Here is a 24,987-nt window from a genome sequence, read left to right on the forward strand (position 1 = left end):
AAGCTTTCTCCTACTTTCTGTCTCCTATCTTCCAACCAATGACCAATCCATGTCACAGGGTTATCTCAAGTTCTGTGCGCCCTTATTTTTATTAATAATCTCTTGTGCGGAACCATATCAGATGCCTTCTGGAAGTCCATATACACAACATCCATAGATAGTCCCCTTTCCACCATACTAGGGACCTCAAAAAAATCAGATAGATTAGTCAGACATGACCTACCCATCACAAATCCTTGCTGACTCTCTTTGATCAGCTGATACTTGTCCAAGTGCTCAGTCACTCTGCCTCTGAAGATAGATTCCAGTAACTTCTTCACAATTGATGTTAAACTTGCAGGTCTGTAGTTACCTGATTTCTCCCTCCCTTTTTAGAAACTAGGTTGACATTTGCAGTTTCTCAATCCAAAGGTGTACTTCCTGAATCTAGAGAGCTTTGGAAAATTAGGACTAACGCATCTGCAAATTTCCTCACTTTTTTAGTACCCTGGGGTGGAAAACATCAGATCCTGGAAAAAGAAAGTGACCATGTCAGATTGTTGTAAAAGCCCAACTGGATCACTAATGTCCTTTAGGAAAGGAAACCTACTATCCTTACCCTATCTGGCCTATTTGTGACTGCAGTTCCATACCAACACAGTTGACTGTTAACTGCCCTCTGAAGTGACCGAGCAAGCCTTTTCAGTTGTATCAAACTGCTACATCAGCATTTCAAGAAGGCGCACCACCACCTTCATAGGGCAACTAGGGATGGGCAATAAAAGCTGGCCTTGCCAGCATCGCCTGCATCCTGAGAATAAATTTTTAAAAAATGAAGTGAAGAGCAATGATTGATATTGTCCATTGTATCAAAGGTTTGCATTACGAGGAAAGACTGAAGAAACTTGTGCTTTTCAGCCTGGAAAGGAGATGTTTGAGATGTGATTTAATGGAGATTTTTATAAGATAATTAAGGGTGTGGAAAAGGTAAATCCAGATTTGAATTGTGAGGGTAGAACAAGGGAATACAGGTTCAAACCAGTAAAATTTTAAGACTATCAGGAAGTTCTTCACACAATGACTGCTGATCAACACATGGGATAGACCTCCAGGTCTATTAGTTGAGGCAAAAAAAACCCCTTGGAATTACTTAAGAAACATTTGGATGCTACATTACTTTAGGGTCTTTTTGAATGGATGAATTAAACTCAGCTAAATGGCCTTCCTCATTTGTAATTATCTTACGATCTTGTAAATTAGCAAGCGTTGCAACCGAAAACCTGTGTCACCGTGGCGAGGAGAAGGGATAGAGTGTAGGGTAGTAAACTAATATAATTGCAGGTTGCTTGTCCATCAAAATAAGTCTAGGTTTCTAACATGATGTAATAGCCGATTCTGTCTCCCACAGGTACAGTCCCAAGTGTCAGGCCTGTCAAGGGAATTGAAACAATCCTGGTTTTGTCTTTTGTTTAAATTAATTTATAAATTAACGTTTGCTTTTTTCGCCATCAGTGGTAAAAATGCCAGAGTTAAGCAGGATTACTCTAATAGAGTAAAAAAAAAATTAAAAATATTTGATAATCCATGGCATGAAGTATTGCAAGGAACAAACACGCTGGAGACATGATCTATTCTTTCCCTGTCAGTGAGTCACTGACTGTTAAAATGAGCTCATTGGTTTATGCTGAGTAACTGTGTCGTATTATTTTCTAAATTAGGTATATCCTGTATAAGATGTAGAAATTCGCTCAGCTAGAAAATAGTATTTTCACAATCTAACAGGCCATTAGCAACAGTGTCATTGCATTACTGCACATCACTGAGAGCTTACAACAGTTATAATGGTGTTATAGAAATGTGAAGTTGTTAATGATGTAAAGATGAAAGCATTACTTAAAAATCTAAAGCATCTGCCTAAAGCAGGGGGAAATCTAAATAAGCAGAAGCACTCTTTTCAGTGTTTTTATTTAAATTGTTCCTTTTACTTCTGTTTCATATAAAAAATATATAATTTCAACATCATTGATTAACGTAAATTTCTTCCAATATCTTTTCTTCTATTTTCCTGGCAGTTTGATCCCATTACTCCAACATTATTAGTCTCAGATGTCTTACTACCAGCAGATGACTTAATGGAGATGAAATCCATCTTAGCCGGTAGTGCAAAACAGGAAAGAGCGCATCGGCAGTCCGTTTTACACTCTGCCCAGTTTCCTTTGCAAAAGGGGCTGGCGATGCGCTATTGCCCATTTTGCTCTCCGCTCAAGGCGAATTTCACCCCCAGTAAATTTTATTGAATTCCATTTGTCAGTGTTTTGCAAAGGGACTTTTTTCTGGAGTTTCCCCCACATTCGTGCCCAGGGCACACGTAATCTGGGCATAAACCAATTGCGTGGCTTAAAAGATTGTGGAATATCGGGCGTATGTGAGTTATGCGCGTAACTACAATACGCCCAAGTCTCCTCGATTTTTTTACATCCGTCTGTCAAACCCTCGGCCTGAACAAATCTCCGCCCACAAAACTGGCCACGCCCCCAACTCTCAAATGCAAGTATCCTCCAATTGTGCTTGTTCGGGTGGTCTCTTCACATAGCAACCAAATTTTCAGGAAAGAAAGCAATTCTTCTGGTGTTTTATTGCAACTTTGAGTGTTTTTAAAAAATTGTCCTCACTGAAGCCTGCTCTGTATTTTCTGTTTCTTTTGATGCATTTTTATGACATAAGTATAAGTCACATTAAAAATTGAAAAGCTTCCCCGATTGCAAGTTCCCAAACATGCTGTGCCTGATGTGCATACTTAAAGAAGAAATATATGGTGTGGGATGGGTGCTTTCCTTGGGCCCCAATTGTTTCTGCTGATTTACGCCCATTTACACCCATTTTAAGTTTGGACGTATTCTAAAGAGATTGGAAGGATGCTTGGGCATAACTTGACATCAGCAAAATGGGCGCAACATTGGGTGCATTTTCGGTCCAAGTTCCAGGTTGCATCCAGGGAGGAAACTCCAGGACTTTGTACCATTCTTGTTGCACACAAATGATATGAGATATTTCCCTGCAAAGTGTTGCCAGATTATTTCTGCAAACAAAATAATTTGCTAAATATTCCCAGGAAGATGAGTGAAACTACTTATACGTGATTGTTTCTTTAAAGTATTACAATGATAGGCCTTTTTAATAAAAATTCCTGCTTTTGAAGATTAGTCATCAAGACATTAGTGCTGGCTTGGGGCATAGGATCAATTGCAGGACCTCCATTCAGAAATCAAAGCACTATTAGCATAATCTGCCCAGAGTCTGATTTAATGGATTGTAATCAACAAAACTTGCAATGGTGTAGCAAATTACTACTGATCGTGAGACTTCAAAATGGAAAGTAAAAGCCATGTTGAGTGAGCATCCAACAAAAAATTTGGGCAAGCGCCATGGAAAATGCAGACTATTTATTGGAGAAAATGTGACGTAAGAAATGAATAAAAAAGAAAGATGTGCATTTATATAGCACCTTTCACGACCTCAGGACTTTCCATTGCACTTTACATTCAGTGAAGTACTTTTGAAGTGTAGTCACTTTTATAATGTAGGAAACAAGGCAGCAAATTTGCAGTCAGCAAGGTCCCACAAACAGCAATGAAATAGATGACCAGATCATCTGCTTTAGGTGTTGGTTGTGAGGTAAGTGTTGGCCAGGACACCAGGAGAACTCCCCTGCTTTTCTTCCGATAGCGCTGTGGGATCTTTCACGTCCATCTGAAAGGGCAGATGGGACCTCAGTTTAATGTTTCATCCGAAACACGGCAACACCGACAGTGCAGCACTCCCTCAACAAAACAACAACAACAACTTGCATTTATATAATGCCTTTAACGTAGTAAAATACCTGATAGTGCTTTATGTGATCCAGCCAGATCTGGCGATGAATGGCTAAAGAACATAAGAAATAGGAGCAGGAATAGGCCATATGGCCCCTCAAGCCTGCTGTGCCATTCAATAAGATCGTGGCTGATCTTCGACCTCAACTCCACTTTCCCGCCCGATGCCCATATCCCTTGATTCCTTTAGAGTCCAAAAATTTTTCCACCTCAGCCTTGAATATACTCAGCGACTGAGCATCCACAGCCCTCTGGGACAGAGAATTCCAAATATTCACAACCCTCTAAGTGAAGAAATTACTCCTCATCTCAGACCTAAATGTCTGACCCCTTATCCTGAGACCATGTCCCCTAGTTCTAGACTCTCCAGCCAAGGGAAACATCCTCTCAGCATCTACTCTGTCGAGTCCTCTTAGAATCTTATATATTTCAATGAGATCACCTCTCATTCTTCTAAACTTCAGACAGTATAGGCCCAATCTATACAATCTTTCCTTATAGGACAACCCTCTCATCCCAGGAATCAACCTAGTGAATCTTTGTTGTACTGCTTCTAAGGCAAGTATATCCTTCCTTAGATAAGGAGACCAAAACTGCACACACTACTCCAGGTGTGGGCTCACCAAAGCCCTGTACAATTGCAGCAAGACTTCCTTACTCTAGTACTACAACCCCATTGCAGTAAAGGCCAACATACCATTTGCCTTCCTAATTGCTTGCTGTACCTGCATGTTAACTTTATGTGTTTCATGTACAAGGACACCAAAATCCCTCTGAACAGCAACATTTAATAGTTTCTCACCATTTAAAAAATATTCAGCTTTTCCATTTTTCCTACCAAAGTGAATAACCTCACGTTTCCCCACATTTTACTCCATCTGGCACCTTCTTGCCCACTCACTTAACCTGTCGATATCCCTTTGCAGACTCTTTGCGTCCTCCTCACAGCTTACTTTCCCACCTAGCTTTGTATCGTCAGCAAACTTGGATACATTACACTCGGTCCCTTCATCTAAGTGGTTAATATAGATTGTAAATAGCTATGGCCCAAGCACCGATCATAAGAACATAAGAAATAGGAGCAGGAGTAGGTCATATGTCCCCTCGAGCCTGCTCTGCCATTCAAGCAGACCATGGCTGATCTTCGACCTCATCTCCACTTTCCCGCCCAATCCCTATATCCCTTGATTCACCTAGAGTTCAAAAATCTATCATCTCAACCTTAAATATATTCAATGACTCAGCATCCACAGCCCTCTGGGGTAGAGAATTCCAAAGATTCACAACCCTCTACAGGAAGAAATTCCTCCCCTTCCCAGTCTTGAATGGCCGACCCCATAACCTGCGACTGTGCCCCCTAGTTCTAGACTCTCTAGCCAGGAGAACCAATCTCTCAACATCTGCCCTGTCAAGCCCCCTCATAATCTTATATGTTTCAATGAGATCACCTCTCACTCTTCTAAACTCCAGAGAGTATAGGCCCATTCCATCGTGCTAGTTGATTCTTGCGGCACCCCACTAGTCAAAAGACTGTAATAGGTTTGTCAAACATGATTTCCCTTTCTTAAAACTGTGCTGACTCTGCCTAATCATATTATGATTTTCTAAGTTAGTTACTACGTCCTTAATAATAGATTCTAGCATTTTCCCTACTACCGAAGTGAGGCTAACTGGTCTGTAATTCCCTGTTTTCTCTCTCCTTCCTTCCTTGAATAGCAGGGTTACGTTTGCTACCTTCCAATCCATGGGGACCATTCTAGAATCTAGGGAATTCTGGAAGATCAAAACCAATGCATCCACTATCTCTGCAGCCACCTCTTTTAAAACCTTAGGATGATCAGGCTATCAGATCCAGGGGATTTGTCGGCTTTTGGTCCCATTAATTTTTCTAAAACTGTTTCTTTACTAATCTTAATTACTTTAAGCTCCTCCCTCTCATTAGACCCCTGGTTCCCCACTATTTCTGGTGTTTTTTTTGCGTCTTCTACTGATATAAAATATTTGTTTAACGTCTCTGCCATTTCTTTATTTCCCCATTATAATTTCTCCTGTCTCTGTCTCTAAGAGACCCATGTTTACATTCGCTACTCTCTTCCTTTTTATATACTTGTAGAAGCTCTTACAATCTGTTTTTATATTTCTTGCTAGTTTAATCTCATATTCAATTTTCTCCCTCTTTATCAATTTCTTGGTTGTCCTTTGCTGATCTCTAAAACCCTCCCAATCTTCAGGCTTACTACTCTTTTTGGCAACATTGTAAGCCTCCTGTTTTAATCTAATACTATCTTTAACTTCTCTAGTTAGCCATGGTTCGATCACTTTTCTTGTGGAGTTTTTATCCCTCAAGGTTATGTGTATTCATTAGGCATTATGAATTATTTCTTTAAATGTTTATCATTGCTTATCTACCGTCATATCTTTTAATCTAATTTCCCAATCTTAGCCAACTCACCCCTCATACCTACATAGTTTGCCTTGTTTAAATTTAAGACCCGAGTTTCGGAACCAATTGTCCTCAGTACTGCACAGAAGTGTTGGCCTAGATTATGTGCTGAAGTCTCTGGAGTGGAGCTTGAACCCACAACCTTCTGACTCAGAAGTGAGAATGCCACCACTGATCCAAGTTTGACATCTAATAACCAATAGTAGAAACAGAAACTGCTAATTCCTGATTATTCTAGATGTAATTTGGACAGTGCTCATTATATTGCGTGTTTTAGCACTGTTTTAACTGTTGTAATTTATGGTGCCATTATTTTTAGTCACCTCACTGCTGCCTTGTGTAATTCATATTTTCTCTCTCAGCTGAAAGTAATATTTATGATCAATTGACGCTTTAGCCACGATTTTAACTTGGGCCGCAAGTACAGTTTGCGGGACGAGCGGAAAGCTTGCATGGCTGTGCTGGTATGAGGCCCAGTTCATTATAACTCCCAGGCCTCATTTCTATTTGACTGACAGCTGCCCTCCCGACCTCATCAGGGATCGGGCAGCCTGCCATGTGCAATTTCTGGCGTGACCCCTGAGACCATTTTAAAGCAGAAATACACATCTTAAATCAATGTTGCATTCCCTGCTTGGATTTTTTATTGCAAGGTATCTTGGCTACTGGAACTGCTTGTATTTTTCATTGCTAAACTCTGTACAATATCTTGGCCACTGTAATTAGTAGGCCTGTCCCCTTCTTTTCTGATGCCTTCATGGAGGTCCTAAAGGAGGAAATGAAGATTAGGAGGGAGGTACTCTTCCCCAAAAGCAGCAGGAGCATCCCCAATGCCACACTTGTACAGGCCTGGACAGAAATGGCTGAGAGGGTCAGTGCCACCAGCATCATCCCCAGGACATAGCTTCAATGTAGGAAGAAGTTCAAATGACCTCACAGGAGCAGCAAGAGTGAGTACAGCTCTTCATCCCTCCAGCTCTCTCAACAGTACCTGATAACACTCCTGTGACCCCTTCCCACACCGCTCTCAACAATTCCCTCCACTTCAACACATCTTTCAACATATAATCACAAAGGCACACTGCAACACCTCTATTTCTCATTCCCAACACACTCAGCTCTTCATTTTCACTCTTCACACCACATACTGAAACCATTCTCGTCTCACATACAATCACTTACACAACCATAAACTCCTCCCACCATTCCTTCCTCACTTCACATTGCATACACTTGGCTTTACATTCATCCCTTCACTATTCTCATTCCATCTTACTTCATCGCCACATTCAACAAATGCACTACATACACAAGCCCTATATATCTCCACTTACCTTTTCAACAGCTGCTCACTAACTTTCACCCTCTCTTACTGCAGGACAAGATGACACATAATGCAAGGGTGGAGGACTTGCAAACATCATTGTTCTCACCCAGGCAGAGCAAGAGATCAGTGGGTCAGGCAGAGCTAAGAGCATTGGGGAAGGTGAGGCTTACGGCATATTTGAGCAGGGTGTCTGCATATTACTTGTAATCTTTCATTCACCTCAGCAAACATGCACCAATCTTCACAATTTCATTCTGAATTTTCAAGACTTATGTCCATTTTCTCTGTGTCACCCTAACTCTTGCCTCTTTTCTCTTTCCTCTAGGTCCTTCCTGGCAGCATGAGGCTCCTTCGGAAGGCATCTTGGAGGGTCACAACCCTCCTGAGGATGCATCAACACCATGCCACTCCCTCCCAAGCACTAGCACAGAGTTTGACACCCTGACTGGGTTAGACAGTGAGTTAGAGGGGTCCGCATGTGGTGAAACACTGAGCACGAGTGGGCAGCACCAGGTACTGGTGGCAGGGACAGTTCAAGAGAGAGCCAGGAGTTTCCGCACTAGGGCTGAAAGTGGAGGAGTCCGCACTGAGCCTGCTTGATGTCATCTCGCATGACATCATCACACTGTAGTCTACCCTGGAGAGTGTAGTCATCTCCATGGACACTGCAGCTGGGCCCTTACAAAAGGAGTCAATATCACCAGCCTCTACAGTTTTGTTGGCAGCTCAAACGGCTTCTATACAGGCTCTGGGCTTCACCTTGAAGCCTTCAAATCTCTTGCTGCAAGGTGTTGATGTCTTCTGTGTCTGATGAGGACTGCTGCTGTTCCTCTTCCAAATGCAGGCATCTCTGTAACGTGAGGTCATGCAGTATGCAGCACACCATGATGATGCAGGAGACTCTTTGTGTGGCATACTGTAGGGAGCTCCCAGACCTGTCCAGACACCTGAACCTCTGCTTCAGCATCCCTGTGGTGTGATTAATAATCATCCTGGCGGTCCCTTGGCTTTGATTATACCTGTGTTGCTCAGGCATGGTGGGGTTGCAGAGCAGTGTCATGAGCCACATGTGTAAGGTTATCTCTTGTCCCCCAGCAGCCATCCTACCACAATTCTGGGAGTGTTCAATATTCGGAGGAATGGTAGAGTTTTACAGGATAAATGCCTCTAACATCCTGGATGTAATGTATAACAGTTTACAGAATCTAATCAGTAAGCAAATTCATGTTTGACAGAATGTAGGCTCCCTGGCTTTAAAAAGTTATATAGCAGGGAAGATATTATTAGTTCACTTTATAGATTTCTTTGTTCCTATGAAATGTTAATATATCCTTTCAAAAGCAACAGAATTTCTCTCAACATAAGTATCACTGTTAAACTGACAAAACAAACCCTTTTAGGATCAAACCAATACACATTTCTGTGGTTTTCATGCAGCTTTTCTTATTCAGTTAACTTCCAAACCCATGAATTTGCAACCAGAATTTCCTGCCCCCTCCATCACATTGCACAACATTGTATTAAATGTATCCTAAAACTACAACTAAAATGAAATAAGATCACTTTCTAACAGACTTCACTTGTCCAGACAACAAATTTCCTTTTCTTATATTAGTTATATTGCTGCCAAGCTGCATTTAAGTGATTGCAGGCACTCTATAGTGTGGAAACATCAGCAGAAACAGCGAAGTTGTTTCAGACAGATGATTTTATTGAAAAAATCTATATTGCAGTCTTACTCATGCTCAACACTGGCCGTGCTCCTTTTTGCTGCCCAGCTTCATTGGTGGCTCTGGAACGCAGTGTGACTGGCACGATCATCGATGTTGCAGATGCGTCATAGGACCTCGACATTCGCATATTAATGAGGCCGCGTCTGCCTAGGGTGACACCTCCAACTCTTTCTAAAACTCACTCGATAAAATAGCGGGCAGGGGTGGGCGATAATGGAGTGGTAAGTAACTTACTGCTATTTTAAACCTCCGCCCCATTCTCGTCAAACTCAGGAGATTAAAATTGGGGCTTTTGTGATCATTTGAGGCATTGAACTTCTGTGCAATAGAGCTGTTTTGCCATTTTGCAGCATTGAAACAGGATTAGTTTGCCAGACTTCACTTTTTTTATCCCTTTTAGTTGGAGATCTCCACTGTCATATGGTGGATATGATATTTCTAACCTAGAACTGATGAAATTCTTGAATTAGCACAAACTTGAATGCCCGCGGTGGTTAAACTACTCTCAACCCTTTGGACACAATTTAAATGTTAATATTAAATGTTCTTACAGTTGATATTCGCATTATATGTAATTGGAATCTTCTATTCCATTCATCAAAAGGTATATTCAAAACCAAATAATCTAAAATATCTTTGGTCTATTGGTGTGAAAGCTAATCAACTCAATAAACCTGTCTGCTTCTTTTTTCTCAGATATTATGGCAGACAAGGATCCAGAAGTGTATCCTGTAGAAGACAATGTCTTAGTTGACTCAAACTACAAAGCACCTGCACAGAAGTCACTTAAAGAAATTCAGGAGATGGACAACAATGACGAGAGTTTGAATAAATACAAACAGGCTCTACTTGGCTCTGTGCCTAAGGACATAGGTTAGTATTTAGTTGATATTTATGTACTAAGTTATGTAACAGTTGAAGAAATGGTAGTCTGATTTGCTGCCTACAAACAGCCTTGAAGTAATGATTTGAATCCTTTTCAAATCTTTAGTTCATAATCTCTTTAAATACTAAATGCACTATTATGCCAATAGCATGCTAGAATAGCTTGTCTCCCATGCATTAGCAAAAGTGATGTGAGGCCTGAATTAGAAGTTGCGGAATAGGCAGAAAAGGTACTGCTGGGCCACGGAGTAAACTGTATTGCGTAATTATAAGAATAAAAATCCTTACTGAAAAATAGAATAACTGGAAATCTGAAATAAAAAATAGAAATTGCTGGAAATATAATGTCAGGATCTGAAAAGAGAAAAAACAGGTCCACATTTTTGGGTGGAGACATTTCATTAGCAATTAACAAAATCAATTGGATACCAGGGATCATTCCTACCCCCTCCCAAATCTGTGTTTTTCTTTTCAGTTGAAAATTTGTTGAATTGTTACTTTTTCTTTGTAGAGCAGAAGCAGAACTGTGTCTAAAGAACTGGGGGGGATATCAAGGACAGTTCTAATATTTGGAGTGGCGGGGGGAGAGGGGAATAGTGGGACATAATTTATGTAAAAAAAAATGGAGGTAGGAGGCAAAACACATCCTCTCATTCTACCTCCTCAGTGGCTGTGCCTGAGTTGTAGAAAGTATGGAGGAGAATATCCATGGGGTTTTCCTGATCAGACACCGTAACTTCGGTGGAAGATGCAGAGAAACAACAGGGAACCCCTGGATCTTCTGCCGAAGATACCGCAGCCAAACAGGAGAACCGCTGCGGAAATTCACTCCATATGATGATGTGTTAGATTCTATTAAATTCTTAGGTCATTGACATTGAGCTAATTATCTGTTTATTACGGTGACTTCTGAATTTAATTCAAAGTTTGCTTACTGTTTATTTTTAAAATAAAGGCTTAGATATAATTCAGGCCTCGCCCCTCCCTATCTCTGTACCTCTTCCAGCCCTACAACCCACCGAGATCTCTGCACTCCTTCAATTCTGGCCTCTTGCGCATCCCTAGTTTTCTTCGCTCCATCATTGGCAGCCGTGCCTTCAGCTGCCTGGGCCCTAAGCTCTGGAATTCTCTCCCTAAACCTCTCCGTCTCTCTACCTCTCTCTCCTCCTTTAAGAAGCTCCTTAAAACCTACCTCTTTGACCAAGCTTTTGGCCACTTGTACTAATATCTCCTTATGTGGCTCGGTGTCAAATTTTGTTTGATAACGCTCCTGTGAAGTGCCTTGGGACGTTTTACTATGTTAAATGCTCTATATAAATGCAAGTTGTTGTTGTTCCTGTTGTTGTTAATTTCTTTCACCATTAAACCGAACTGTCTGGCTCCACTGTATCTTTTAGTTCAAAACCTAAAATTTTAGCAGCCGTTTGAAATGAAGGTGTGTGTAATTATATACCGATATAATTAAGTCTGTATGGTGTGGAGAGGCATGTGTTTTTTAAAATTTTTTTTTTTATTCGTTCACGGGATGTGGGCGTCGCTGGCAAGGCCGGCATTTATTGCCCATCCCTAATTGCCCTCGAGAAGGTGGTGGTGAGCCGCCTTCTTGAACCGCTGCAGTCCGTGTGGTGACGGTTCTCCCACAATGCTGTTAGGAAGGGAGTTCCAGGATTTTGACCCAGCGACAATGAAGGAACGGCGATATATTTCCAAGTCGGGATGGTGTGTGGCTTGGAGGGGAACGTGCAGGTGGTGTTGTTCCCATGCGCCTGCTGCCCTTGTCCTTCTAGGTGGTAGAGGTCGCGGGTTTGGGAGGTGCTGTCGAAGAAGCCTTGGCGAGTTGCTGCAGTGCATCCTGTGGATGGTGCACACTGCAGCCACAGTGCGCCGGTGGTGAAGGGAGTGAATGTTTAGGGTGGTGGATGGGGTGCCAATCAAGCGGGCTGCTTTATCTTGGATGGTGTCGAGCTTCTTGAGTGTTGTTGGAGCTGCACTCATCCAGGCAAGTGGAGAGTATTCCATCACACTCCTGACTTGTGCCTTGTAGATGGTGGAAAGGCTTTGGGGAGTCAGGAGGTGAGTCACTCGCCGCAGAATACCCAGCCTCTGACCTGCTCTCGTAGCCACAGTATTTATATGGCTGGTCCAGTTAAGTTTCTGGTCAATGGTGACCCCCAGGATGTTGATGGTGGGGGATTCGGCGATGGTAATGCCGTTGAATGTCAATGGGAGGTGGTTAGACTCTCTCTTGTTGGAGATGGTCATTGCCTGGCACTTATCTGGCGCGAATGTTACTTGCCACTTATGAGCCCAAGCCTGGATGTTGTCCAGGTCTTGCTACATGCAGGCTCGGACTGCTTCATTATCTGAGGGGTTGCGAATGGAACTGAACACTGTGCAGTCATCAGCGAACATCCCCATTTCTGACCTTATGATGGAGGGAAGGTCATTGATGAAGCAGCTGAAGATGGTTGGGCCTTGGACACTGCCCTGAGGAACTCCTGCAGCAATGCCCTGGGGCTGAGATGACTGGCCTCCAACAACCACTACCATCTTCCTTTGTGCTAGGTATGACTCCAGCCACTGGAGAGTTTTCCCCCTGATTCCCATTGACTTCAATTTTACTAGGGCTCCTTGGTGCCACACTCGGTCAAATGCTGCCTTGATGTCAAGGGCAGTCACTCTCACCTCACCTCTGGAATTCAGCTCTTTTGTCCATGTTTGGACCAAGGCTGTAATGAGGTCTGGAGCCGAGTGGTCCTGGCGGAACCCAAACTGAGCATCGGTGAGCAGGTTATTGGTGAGTAAGTGCCGCTTGATAGCACTGTCGACGACACCTTCCATCACTTTGCTGATGATTGAGAGTAGACTGATGGGGCGGTAATTGGCCGGATTGGATTTGTCCTGCTTTTTGTGGACAGGACATACCTGGGCAATTTTCCACATTGTCGGGTGGATGCCAGTGTTGTAGCTGTACTGGAACAGCTTGGCTAGAGGCGCAGCTAGTTCTGGAGCACAAGTCTTCAGCACTACAGCTGGGATGTTGTCGGGGCCCATAGCCTTTGCTGTATCCAGTGCACTCAGCCATTTCTTGATATCACGTGGAGTGAATCGAATTGGCCGAAGACTGGCTTCCGTGATGGTGGGGATATCGGGAGGAGGCTGAGATGGATCATCCACTCGGCACTTCTGGCTGAAGATGGTGTCCGTGGGGAATGAAGGAAACTGGCTCAAATTTCACATTCATTAAAAAGCAGCCAATCTAAAAATACTTAAAAACAAATGCACATTATACTCATGGGGGCTAAGTTGGGTCATGCAGCGCCCATTGTGTAGGTGCTCCGTGGACTCCTAAGGACCGAAAATGTCGTCCGAGATGCGCAAGCACACTTCCGGCGTGACGTGCCTTATTGGTAAAGGAGTTTACGCATGTGCACGTCACGAACGCCGGCAGCATGTAAACTAGGGAGATTATGTGGTGGATCAGTGTGCAACACTGATTTAAAGGGACAGATGCGATTTTGGAACTCTACACTCCAGCCAATGCACTGTCTTAACCTCGCACAGCTGAACAGGTCTTAAACGGCATGGAGGACCCCCCCCTCCCCACCAGCGCTATTTAAAGGGATCATGCAGGAGCTACAGGTTAGTGGCTGGATTATTGCTTCTGGCTGCTGATGCATTTGTTCCTGTTTTTGGAGGTTTCCTACACTTGAATACTAGGATGAGGGGCCCAGATAGAGTAGACATGAAGTACCTGTTTCCCCTAGCGGAGAGTTCAAGAACTAGAAGACATAGTTTTAAGCTGATTGGTGGAAGGATTAGAGGGGACATGAGGAAAAACTTTTTTACCCAGACGGTGGTGGCTGTATGGAATTCGCGGCCTGAATTGGTGGTAGAGGCAGGGACCCTCAACGCTTTTAAAATGTACCTGGACCTGCACCTAAAGTGCTGTAAGCTGCAGGGCTACGGACTGAGTGCTGGAAGGTGGGATTAAAATGGGCACCTGGTTGTTCTTCAAGCCAGCGTGGACATGATGGGCCGAATGGCCCCCTTCTGTGCTGTATCTCTTCAATGGTTCTATGGGAAAAGCCTAAAATTAGAGTCAGGACTTTCAGGAGTGAAAGTTAAGAAACACTTCTATACACAAAGGGTGATAGAAGTATGGAACTCTCTTCTGCAAACAGCAGTTGATGCGAGCTCAATTGTTCATTTTAAATCTGAGATCGATAGATTTTTGTTAACCAAAGGTATTAAGGGATATGGGGCTAAGGCGGGTATATGAAGTTAGGTCACAGCCATGATCTCATTGAATGGCGGAACAGGCTCGAGGGGCTAAATGACCTACTCCTATTCCTATGTTCCTATAATAAAGTTTCAATGCTCTACAGGGAGTGGGCTGGCTAGCTGATAGGCAACAGCAAGGGCACTGGTGGACTGGCAGGGGTGGGACAGGAATGCTGTCATCCTGAGAGAGGACGGCAGGTTCATGTTCCATGGAGCCACTGCCACTTGCTGCCTCCTGTTATGTGTTACCTTCTCCTGCAAGAAAGTGGGAAGTGTGTTGGTGAGAATCCTGAAAGATGTTTGGGTGATGTGGCTGTCAGTGGAGGAAATGAAAGTGTATTTAGTAAACTGGTTTGGGGTCTGCATTACCTGTGTATGTACATGAGGGACAGCATGGATCAATGTCCATACCTCGGGAGCCTCCTCTCGCCGTGAGCAGACCGACAATGAAATTCAACATCGACTCCAATGCGCCAGTGTAGCCTTCGGACGCCTGAGGAACAGAGTGTTTGAAGATCGAGACCTCAAATCCAGCACCAAGCTCATGGTCAACAGAGCAGCCGCGGTCCCCGCCCTCCTGTACGCATCAGAAACATGGACAATGTACAGCAGACACCTCAAATCCCTGGAGAGATATCAGCAATGTTGTCTCCGCAAAATCCTGCAAATCCACTGGCAGGATAGGCGTACCAACGTGAGCGTTCTCTCCCAGGCTAACATCCCCAGTATCGAGGCACTGGTCATGCTCAACCAGTTGTGATGGGCGGGCCACATTGTCTGCATGCCCGACACAAGATTCCCTAAACAAGTGCTCTACTCTGAGCTCCGCAATGGATCACTAGGAGGGCAGAGGAAACCTGGGAATCGCTTGCCCTAGAACGCCCAAACTGGAGAAGAAGCATCCGCGAAGGCACCAATCACCTCAAGCGTCACCGTGTGGAGCACGTGTTGGTCAAGCGTAAGCAGCGGAAAGAGCGCGCAGAATCCAGAGCGTCTCACCTACCCACCTTATTAAACACTACCTGCCCCACCTGTGGCAGAGATTGGACTATTCAGCCACCGCAGAACCCACCCTCCCGGAGTGGAAGCAAGTCATCCTCGACCCTGAGGGACTGCCAAAACCCAGTGATAAAGCTGTGATTAAAATGTAATTGTGCTTTTAACTTCTGCAAACTGGGATCGAATGCGACCCAAGCTGATGGGCTGGGCCCTGTTTCATCTCCACACACCCGGCTAGAAGAAGACGAAGAAGAAGACATGAGGGGGCTTATTGGGAAATATCCGATAACGAATGGAGGACGTAAAAGGTTATTTTTACATCTCGTCAACCCATAGCATTGCTGTTCCAAGTAGGAAATAATGACTATTCAATTTGGTGATCACAATATGAAACTAAGCAATTAAGCCATATCACAGCTGGGAGGATACCAGACCTAGGAAGGTATTTTTGTAAACTTACTGTGAATATTGTAGTATCCCCAGTTACTGTGCTAAATTTGGAGGAATCATTAATTCCTATTTAGAACATTAGTGCTATAGGTTGTCAGGATGTGAAAATGTAATTTGAGATTTAATGATCCAACGCTGAATTTTCCTCCAAGGATCCTCTAAACGAACCTACTTTAAGATTCTAATTATACTCGTTTTCAACACTGTGATGAAAATTACTTATTCTCTCTATATTGCCCCTTTAACAAACAGAAGCCAAATTATCTCATTAGTTCAGCTTCCATTTTCCAATATGTATGCAATGATTGTTTTGTTTTTGATGTATTGGTAGCCCACCCCAAATGTAAGTGTTGACCAAAAAATTCCCACCAAAATCACCAGTCAGTATTGCTGCCTGTCGCACCACATGTAAATATGGGTGGACGTGGCCAATATTCCTCTGCCACCTTCCTCAACTCAACCTCCCAGACAACCATCACTATTTAAGTAGCAATATGAGCAGCACAATTGTATCCTTGCAATGGGTACTGCATGGAGGGGGTCATTTTAGATTTTCTGATCAGCTTCCAGAAACTGATTTTGGTTGGCTGGTTGGTTCTTGGTCTGACAATTTTCTGAAGACTTCCTTTGACTGGTTTTGTGAGTACTTGCAAAACTAAATTTCTGGATTGAAGATACGGATTTTCCAATGGGAATCCCTCTATTCCTATGCTTTAAAGAGGAAGAGGATGAGGATATAGAAGAGTATAAATTGGAGGACCTTAGAGTAAGGCATCATAGTAGACATTTATTTCCAACATGTTGATACACACTTCTCAAGAGATGCAGGTTTAGAAGGTCTTATTCACATTTTATTGCCTCATAAGGCTGTGCTCCCTCCAAAGGCTATTGCGAAGTTATTCCAGTTGTTGGCTGAAGATCTGCAGGCTGCTTCCACTAGGAGAATGCACGTCTGTAGCAATGAAAGTAACTTCTGCCTTGAATTTTTTTTGCCACTAGCAGGCGGCCTTGGGTAACGTTAGTCAGGCAACAGCACCTGCTATGCAGAAAGGATCAGTACTTCCTAAAACTTAAAGGAGGTGATGATGAAGAGAATGCAACAAGAAGGAGAGGAGGTGCAGGAGAATGCGCCAGCCAGAGAAAGGAGGTAGCAATTTATAACTGAGTGCTTTCAGTAAATATAAGTTGTGAAAACAAATAAAATTTCTGTCCTGCCTGTACCTCCCCCACCCAAATTGCTCATGAAGACCTGCTTTCTCCAAATCTTCTGCACCTTGCCTCCATAATACAGAAGTCCAACTCTCGCATGTCATCAATCAAGTCCATTAAGTCGCAAACATCTACAGAAATGAACTCTGAAGACTATGTGATCAAACGAGTGTTACTTTCCACAACAAAATTAACTAAAAGCTTCCAACAATTTCACAATTTTAACTGTAACTATTTCTAATCACTGTGTCTACTCCTTGTGCTAGCTACCTTACATGCTCTAACTCTTGATCTATTACTTATACAAGGTGCTCCGTGAATGATGTGAGGTTGAGGTGGGTGGCTGGGAAGAATACTCTGGAGCATTCATGGCCTCAAGTGACTCATCTCTTGAGCTGCGTTCCCTGAAGAACCCATTTCCGGTTGTCATTCTCTTGCATGGTCAATGGGTGCCTTGCTTAGGCCTGAAGCTCCCTCAATTTCTGGCATTGGAGGGGGTCATAACCCTATCACTATCTTGAGAGATAGCAACATCTGTTACCATTTCTTGCCGCCACTGGTGCTGGGCATGAGCTAAGATGTGCTACTGGTCAGTGTCATTATGGACTAAATAGTCCCAGTCAAATCTTGGAAGTCCTATGAAAGTCTTGTGTTCAGGCTGACTCTCAAAGTATCTATTGAAGCAGCCACTCCAGAAACCACCAGTGTTGTTTGAAGCTTCTCTTGGTGCTATGTTGCCACAGAAATCTGGACTGTCACGATATCCAGGATGTTTTGCATTCATGAGAAACTTCCTGCAATGCGTTTCAGATCCATGTAGTGGACTCCTCCCACTTCTCCATCATTTCAACCACATGGAAACTCTCTCCACTGCCTCCATAAGATCTTTGTTCTCAACCCATTGTTTTTTTAAAAGTCTGGGCCCCTAAGATCTGAGTCCCTAGGCTCCTCAGCTGAGGACAGTTGTTTCTCCATTCACCGTGGAAGCACTGCATTTTTTCCCCACCTCTTACCCAGGTTTTGGTGCTCACTACAGCTTGGTGCCTCACCTAGTGAAAATGCATCTGATTAATACTTGCTTCCGAGTGGGTATATCTGAGCTGGTGCTAGGCAGATAGGGTGTCATAATGGAGTTGGTGAGGATGGGATGAAGTTCTTGATGAGCTAGGCTGTTGCTCTGTGGCTGACTTTTTCCTCCAAGATATCCCCTAGGATTTCAAAAACACAAAAGCTTATCAGTTCGCTATCCATTCTGCTACTTGTCCCCTGATTCCAAATGCTCTTACCTTAGTCATGAGTCTACTATGCAGTACCTTATCGAAGGTCTTTTGAAAGTCCATGTATATTACATCCACTACATTACCCTTGACTACTCTTTCTGATACTTTTTCAAAGAACTGAATAAGGTTGGTCAAGCATGACCTTCCCTTTTGAAATCCATGCTGACTATTCTTTATTATATTTTTGGTTTCTAGATATTTGAGTAAAGATTCCAATATCTTTCCTACCACCGATGTTAAGCTAACTGGTCTATAATTCCCTGGATTTGTTCTATCTCCCTTTTTGAACATAGGAATAATATTAGCTGTCTGCCAGTCCTCTGGTACTATTCCCTTTAATATTGATTTTTTATATATCACACACTAGTGCCTCAGCTATCCCTTCCTTAGCTTCTTTAGGATGTATGGATGCAATTCATCTGGACCTGGGGTTTTATCCTCCCTAAGTTTTTCTAGTTTATCAATTATTTCTCTACTATCTATCTTAAATGTCTTGATATCGTTTTTGATCTCTTCTTCTAATGTCATGTCCACCTTGTTAGTCTCCCTGGTAAAAAGTGAGGCAAAGTAACTATCAATATTTCTGCCATTTCATTGTCATTACCTGTGACCCTATCCCTATCTTAATTTTCCTTTTGTTATTTATGCATCTGTAGAATACTTTACTATTTATTTTTATATTCTTGGATAATTTCATTACGTAATGAAAGCTCCTGCTTCTGAATTCATTGCTCATGCTGGGAGTATGTGTCAAGTCATTAAAACTCAAATTACATTTTTACACAATGGCAACCAATAGCACTAATACTTTAAATAAGAATTAAGGGTTTCTCCAAATGTATCATACTTAATGTGTGGTTCCACTAGTGCCAGTACCTTGTATCTGAGTTTGGAGAGTGGATAGGTAGAGTAAGAAGAAGAAGAGGCGATAGATAGTCTCGTGCGCCAGGAATTCTCTTGGCTGGCCTCCCGATCGGCCGCCGTAACTTCGACAGAAGATCAGCAGAAACCCCGGATAGATGCATAAATGAGGTTTCTACCAATCTTCTGCTGAAGTTATGCTGGAAAATTAGGATAACCCCTGAGGAAATTACTGGCATTGGTGATGGTACATCTGTCCCATAACTGCTGGTCCTCCATTTTGCATGGGGATAGGAGGGAGAGAGAGAACCCAGCGGTACTGATTTATAATTAGATGTTGAACATGTCTAATCCTGATTGTCCAGTTGGGAACTGAAAATTGATTGTACATGGATTGAAAGGATGCACAAGTTCAAAACTGCAGCAGTGCTCATCCATGCTCCATAACACCAGTGAAAGCATTTAGAAAGTTACCGTGGCAAACTCCGCGCTAAGCAACAGAGTAAGAACAGTAATGTTGTTCCAAGCAATAGAGTTTTAAAATTCTAGCTCAAGGGTCTGAATTTTGATCACTTGAATTGGAACTGACTCAAATTGTCATTCTCATCCACTTTATTGTAACATTTTTTAGAAGGGGTCAAATGGTGAGGAAAATCTGGATTTTCACCACAATCCCCTTTTGTTATAAGATTTTGAAATTGGCACAGAATATAACAGCATTTGCTTCCGCCTTACAGCCCTATTATTTATTCTTTGTTTCAGTTTACACTTGAATCCTGTCCAATGTATTGATTTTTTTAAAACCAGTTATATTAAAGAGGAAAGTAACTCAGCTGAGTTTGAAACAGCCTGCTCCTGGCAATCTGAAAGATAGAAAACATCGACACTCCTAGTTGGCGAATATTTGCTTCCTAGGAGATTACTTGGCTTGAATCATGTGCATGCTTCATTGTTTCAGCAAAGTGAGTACTAACTAGGCTCCACTGAGACCATTAAACTGCATATTACGTTAGAATTTCAAGACTTCATACCATTTCTCTTTTGCCAGTAACTTGCCCTTTTTAATTGTGGATTGTTTTAGATTAAAGCACCCCAGCTAGCCACAGTTGTAGGCTAAATAATCTTACCATTTGTTTCTTTCCCAAACAACTTTGCTTTTATCTAGCACGGGTTAAAAATGTCTTGAAGCACTTGACATACTGAATTTCTTTTGAAATGTTATATAGCCAGTCAGAAATTTGGTGTTTTTTTTTATTCTTGGAATGTGGTCAATGCTGGGAAGGCCACATTTATTAACTGTATAGTACCCAGACTAGCAACTTTCATGCCAGCCCACAAGAGCCAGAATTAAGCTTCACAACTTGCCATGGTAGGATTTGAACTTGCAACCTTTGGGCTGTTAGAACAGTGCCATAACTACCACATTACTACTCTACCATAACTCTACATCTAATATGACTCTAACAAGTAGGTAGCTTTGTAAAGTTTTTTTTTCTGTAAAGCATTTTTGAGTCTTACTGCAAAAGCAAAGTGAAAATTTTGCTGAGCTGAATTGAAAACAGTTTCTCAAAAATTGATTAAAGTTATCTGGTCTTGTGATTATGGGAGAGCTTAAGTTTAGGAAAAATTAAACCAAATGCTAGAATTAGTAGTTTAAAAAAAAGCTTTTCATATTATTCTGTGATTAACCATGTCAAATTCTGTAGTTAGTTCAAGGAGGGATGACTAGAGAGGGGGCAAAACTTGACCTCCTCTTGGGAAATAAGGAAGGGCAGGTGACAGAAGTGTTAGTGAGGGATCACTTTGGGACCAGTGATCATAATTCCATTAGTTTTAAGATAGCTATGGAGAATGATAGGTCTGGCCCAAAAGTTAAAATTCTAAATTGGGGAAAGGCCAATTTTGATGGTATTAGACAGGAACTTTCAGAAGTTGATTGGGAGAGTCTGTTGGCAGGCAAAGGGACGTCTGGTAAGTGGGAGGCTTTCAAATGTGTGTTAACCAGGGTTCAGGGTAAGCACATTCCTTATAAAGTGAAGGGCAAGGCTGGTAGAAGTAGGGAACCTTGGATGACTCGGGAGATTGAGGCCCGAGTCAAAAAGAAGAAGGAGGCATATGACATGCATAGGCAGCGGGGATCAAGTGGATCCCTTGAAGAGTATAGAGATTGCCGGAGTAGAGTTAAGAGAGAAATCAGGAGGGCAAAAAGGGGACATGAGATTGCTTTGGCAGATAAGGCAAAGGAGAATCCAAAGAGCTTCTACAAATACATAAAGGGCAAAAGAGTAACCAGGGAGAGAGTAGGGCCTCTTAAGGATCAACAAGGTCATCTATGTGCGGAACCACAAGAGATGGGTGAGATCCTAAATGAATATTTCACATCGGTATTTACAGTTGAGAAAGGCATGGATGTTAGGGAACTTGGGGAAATAAATAGTGATGTCTTGAGGAGTGTACATATTACAGAGAGGGAGTTGCTGGAAGTCTTAACGCGCATCAAGGTAGATAAATCTCCGGGACCTGATGAAATGTATCCCAGGACGTTATGGGAGGTTAGGGAGGAAATTGCGAGTCCCCTAGCAGAGATATTTGAATCATCCACCGCTACAGGTGAGGTGCCTGAAGATTGGAGGGTAGCAAATGTTGTGCCTTTGTTTAAGAAGGGCGGCAGGGAAAAGCCTGGGAACTACAGACCGGTGAGCCTGACATCTGTAGTGGGTAAGTTGTTAGAGGGTATTCTGAGAGACAGGATCTACAGGCATTTGGAGAGGCAGGGACTGATTAGGAACAGTCAGCATGGTTTTGTGAGTGGAAAATCATGTCTCACGAATTTGATTGAGTTTTTTGAAGGGGTAACCAAGAAGATAGATGAGGGCTGTGCAGTAGACGTGGTCTACATGGACTTTAGCAAAGCCTTTGACAAGGTACCGCATGGTAGGTTGTTACATAAGGTTAAATCTCACGGGATCCAAGGTGAGGTAGCCAATTGGATACAAAATTGGATTGACGAGAGAAGACAGAGGGTGGTTGTAGAGGGTTGTTTTTCAAACTGGAGGCCTGTGACCAGCGGTGTGCCTCAGGGATCGGTGCTGGGTCCGCTGTTATTTGTTATTTATATTAATGATTTGGATGAGAATTTAGGAGGCATGGTTAGTAAGTTTGCAGATGACACCAAGATTGGTGGCATTGTGGACAGTGAAGAAGGTTATCTAGGATTGCAACGGGATCTTGATAAATTGGGCCAGTGGGCCGATGAATGGCAGATGGAGTTTAATTTAGATAAATGTGAGGTGATGCATTTTGGTAGATCGAATCGGGCCAGGACCTACTCCGTTAATGGTAGGGCGTTGGGGAGAGTTATAGAACAAAGAGATCTAGGAGTACAGGTTCATAGCTCCTTGAAAGTGGAGTCACAGGTGGATAGGGTGGTGAAGAAGGCATTCAGCATGCTTGGTTTCATTGGTCAGAACATTGAATACAGGAGATGGGATGTCTTGTTGAAGTTGTACAAGACATTAGTAAGGCCACACTTGGAATACTGTGTACAGTTCTGGTCACCCTATTATAGAAAGGATATTATTAAACTAGAAAGAGTGCAGAAAAGATTTACTAGGATGCTACTGGGACTTGATGGTTTGACTTATAGGGAGAGGTTGGATAGACTGAGACTTTTTTCCCTGGAGAGTAGGAGGTTTAGGGGTGATCTTATAGAAGTCTATAAAATAATGAGGGGCATAGATAAGGTCGATAGTCAAAATCTTTTCCCAAAGGTAGAGGAGTCTATAACAAGGGGACATAGATTTAAGGTGAGAGGGGAGAGATACAAAAGGGTCCAGAGGGGCAATTTTTTCACTCAAAGGGTGGTGAGTGTCTGGAACGAGCTGCCAGAGGCAGTAGTAGAGGCGGGTACAATTTTGTCTTTTAAAAAGTATTTGGACAGTTACATGAGTAAGATGGGTATAGAGGGATATGGGCCAAGTGCAGGCAATTGGGACTAGCTTAGTGGTATAAACTGGGCGACATGGACATGTTGGGCCGAAGGGCCTGTTTCCATGTTGTAAACTTCTATGATTCTATGATTCTATATACCACGATTGCAGTCACAGAGGATGTCATGACATTGGCAAGGGCCAAATTGGTGCTGTTAGAAGGATAGAAACTAGACGTCAAGGAAAGCGTTAAACAGGAAGTGTTACAAGAAATGGACAGCGAGCTGGAGGTGGGGATACTGATGCATTCAAGGACCTTAGAGATGAAAGAAAGATTGGAGATGCGGTGGTAATTGGAGAGGATCAGGCGTCGATTTTTTGAGTCGAGGGGTGTTGATAGCTGATTTGAAGGGGAGAAAAATGATGCCTGAGGAAAGGGAACCATTGAATATACCATCTAGCATTGGGGCGAGGAGGGGGAGTTGAGCAGGGTCGGGGTTGAGAGTGCAGAAGTGTGTCTTATGGACAAGATGAGCTTGGAGAAGGCAAGAGAAGGGAGAACTGCAGGTGCAGGGTTAGAGTGGGTAGGAGACTGGTGAGACGTTAAGAACTTGGGGTGAAGAAGCAGTGGAGGGAGTTACATGGATGGTCATGATTCTAGAGACTAAGAAATCAATGAACTCCTCACACTTTGTATTTGAGGTGAAGGTCGAGGGGGCATTGGATAGGGATTTTAGGAGGCATTTGGTAGTGGATGGTTTGGGCTGAGGAGAGCGAAGCATAGTGATGTTTGATATGGTTGAGCCAGATCTGGGGGTTGATAACTAGTTCAATTGTGTGCCACATAATTTTGTGTTTACGCCCTCTGACCTGAGGCAGCAGAGGTGGGGACAATATCTGGGGAAGCAAGTAAGGTGAGGAAAAGTTATTGATTAAGTGCTGGAGATTTGTCTATCTTAAGTCCCATTAATTTCTCCATTATCATTTTTTACTTATATTAAATACAAACTTAACTTATTTTAGGTTCCCTTAAAATGCTGGTAATTTGTCCTGTTCCTCCACTGTGAGAATGGATACAAAGTACTCACATAACAAGTCTGCCATATTCTTATTATCTATTATAGTCTCGCCTACATCCGTCTTTACTGAGCCCACATTCCCTTTAACCACTCTCTTTTAATAAATTTATCTAAACTTTTGATGTTAGCTTTGATATCCCTTGCAGGTTTTTTTTCATATTCCCTTTTAGCACCTTTTATTACTTTCTTTGTACCCTTTGTTGCTTTTTATATATCTCCCAGTCTACTGGATTTCCACTTTTCTTTGCATTGGTGTAAACCTTTTCTTTTAGCTTGATGCTGCCTGTTGCCTCATTTGTTGACCATTTTTGCTAAACTACACAAGGGGAGCTTTTGCCTTTTAGGGGTACGTACTGGTTTTGTATTATATCAAAATCTTCTTTGAATACTTCCCACTGTTTGTAGGTTTACCCATTAACAGTTCAGCCCAGTTTATTGTGGTCATTTTATTTCACATGGCTTTGAAGTTTGCCTAACTTAAATTTAAAACCTTGGTTTGTGACTCCCCCTTCTCTCTCTCAAATCTAATACCAATTCAATCATATAGGAACATAGGAATAGGAGTAGGCCGTTCAGCCCCTTGAGCCTGTTCCGCCATTCAAATAGATCATGGATGATCTGTATCTCAACATGGTCACAATTTGCAAGATGCTCCCT

The 24,987-nt window shown here is 42.6% G+C and overlaps 1 protein-coding gene across 4 annotated transcripts in view; it reads left to right on the forward strand.

The window, feature by feature from the left end:
* The window catches only part of arhgdig (Rho GDP dissociation inhibitor (GDI) gamma), an 86,838-nt gene that overhangs the window by 29,717 nt on the left and 32,134 nt on the right, over positions 1-24,987 (forward strand). For all 4 annotated transcript variants that reach the window (XM_068003720.1, XM_068003721.1, XM_068003722.1 and 1 more), the window contains exon 2: positions 10,051-10,227. In XM_068003720.1, the coding sequence (XP_067859821.1) occupies positions 10,056-10,227 (172 nt within the window). In that variant the 5' untranslated portion in view covers positions 10,051-10,055. The remainder of the gene's footprint in view (positions 1-10,050; positions 10,228-24,987) is intronic.

The sequence above is a fragment of the Heptranchias perlo genome, chromosome 22 (assembly GCF_035084215.1).
Source record: "Heptranchias perlo isolate sHepPer1 chromosome 22, sHepPer1.hap1, whole genome shotgun sequence".
In the NCBI taxonomy this organism is placed as follows: Eukaryota; Metazoa; Chordata; class Chondrichthyes; order Hexanchiformes; family Hexanchidae; genus Heptranchias; species Heptranchias perlo.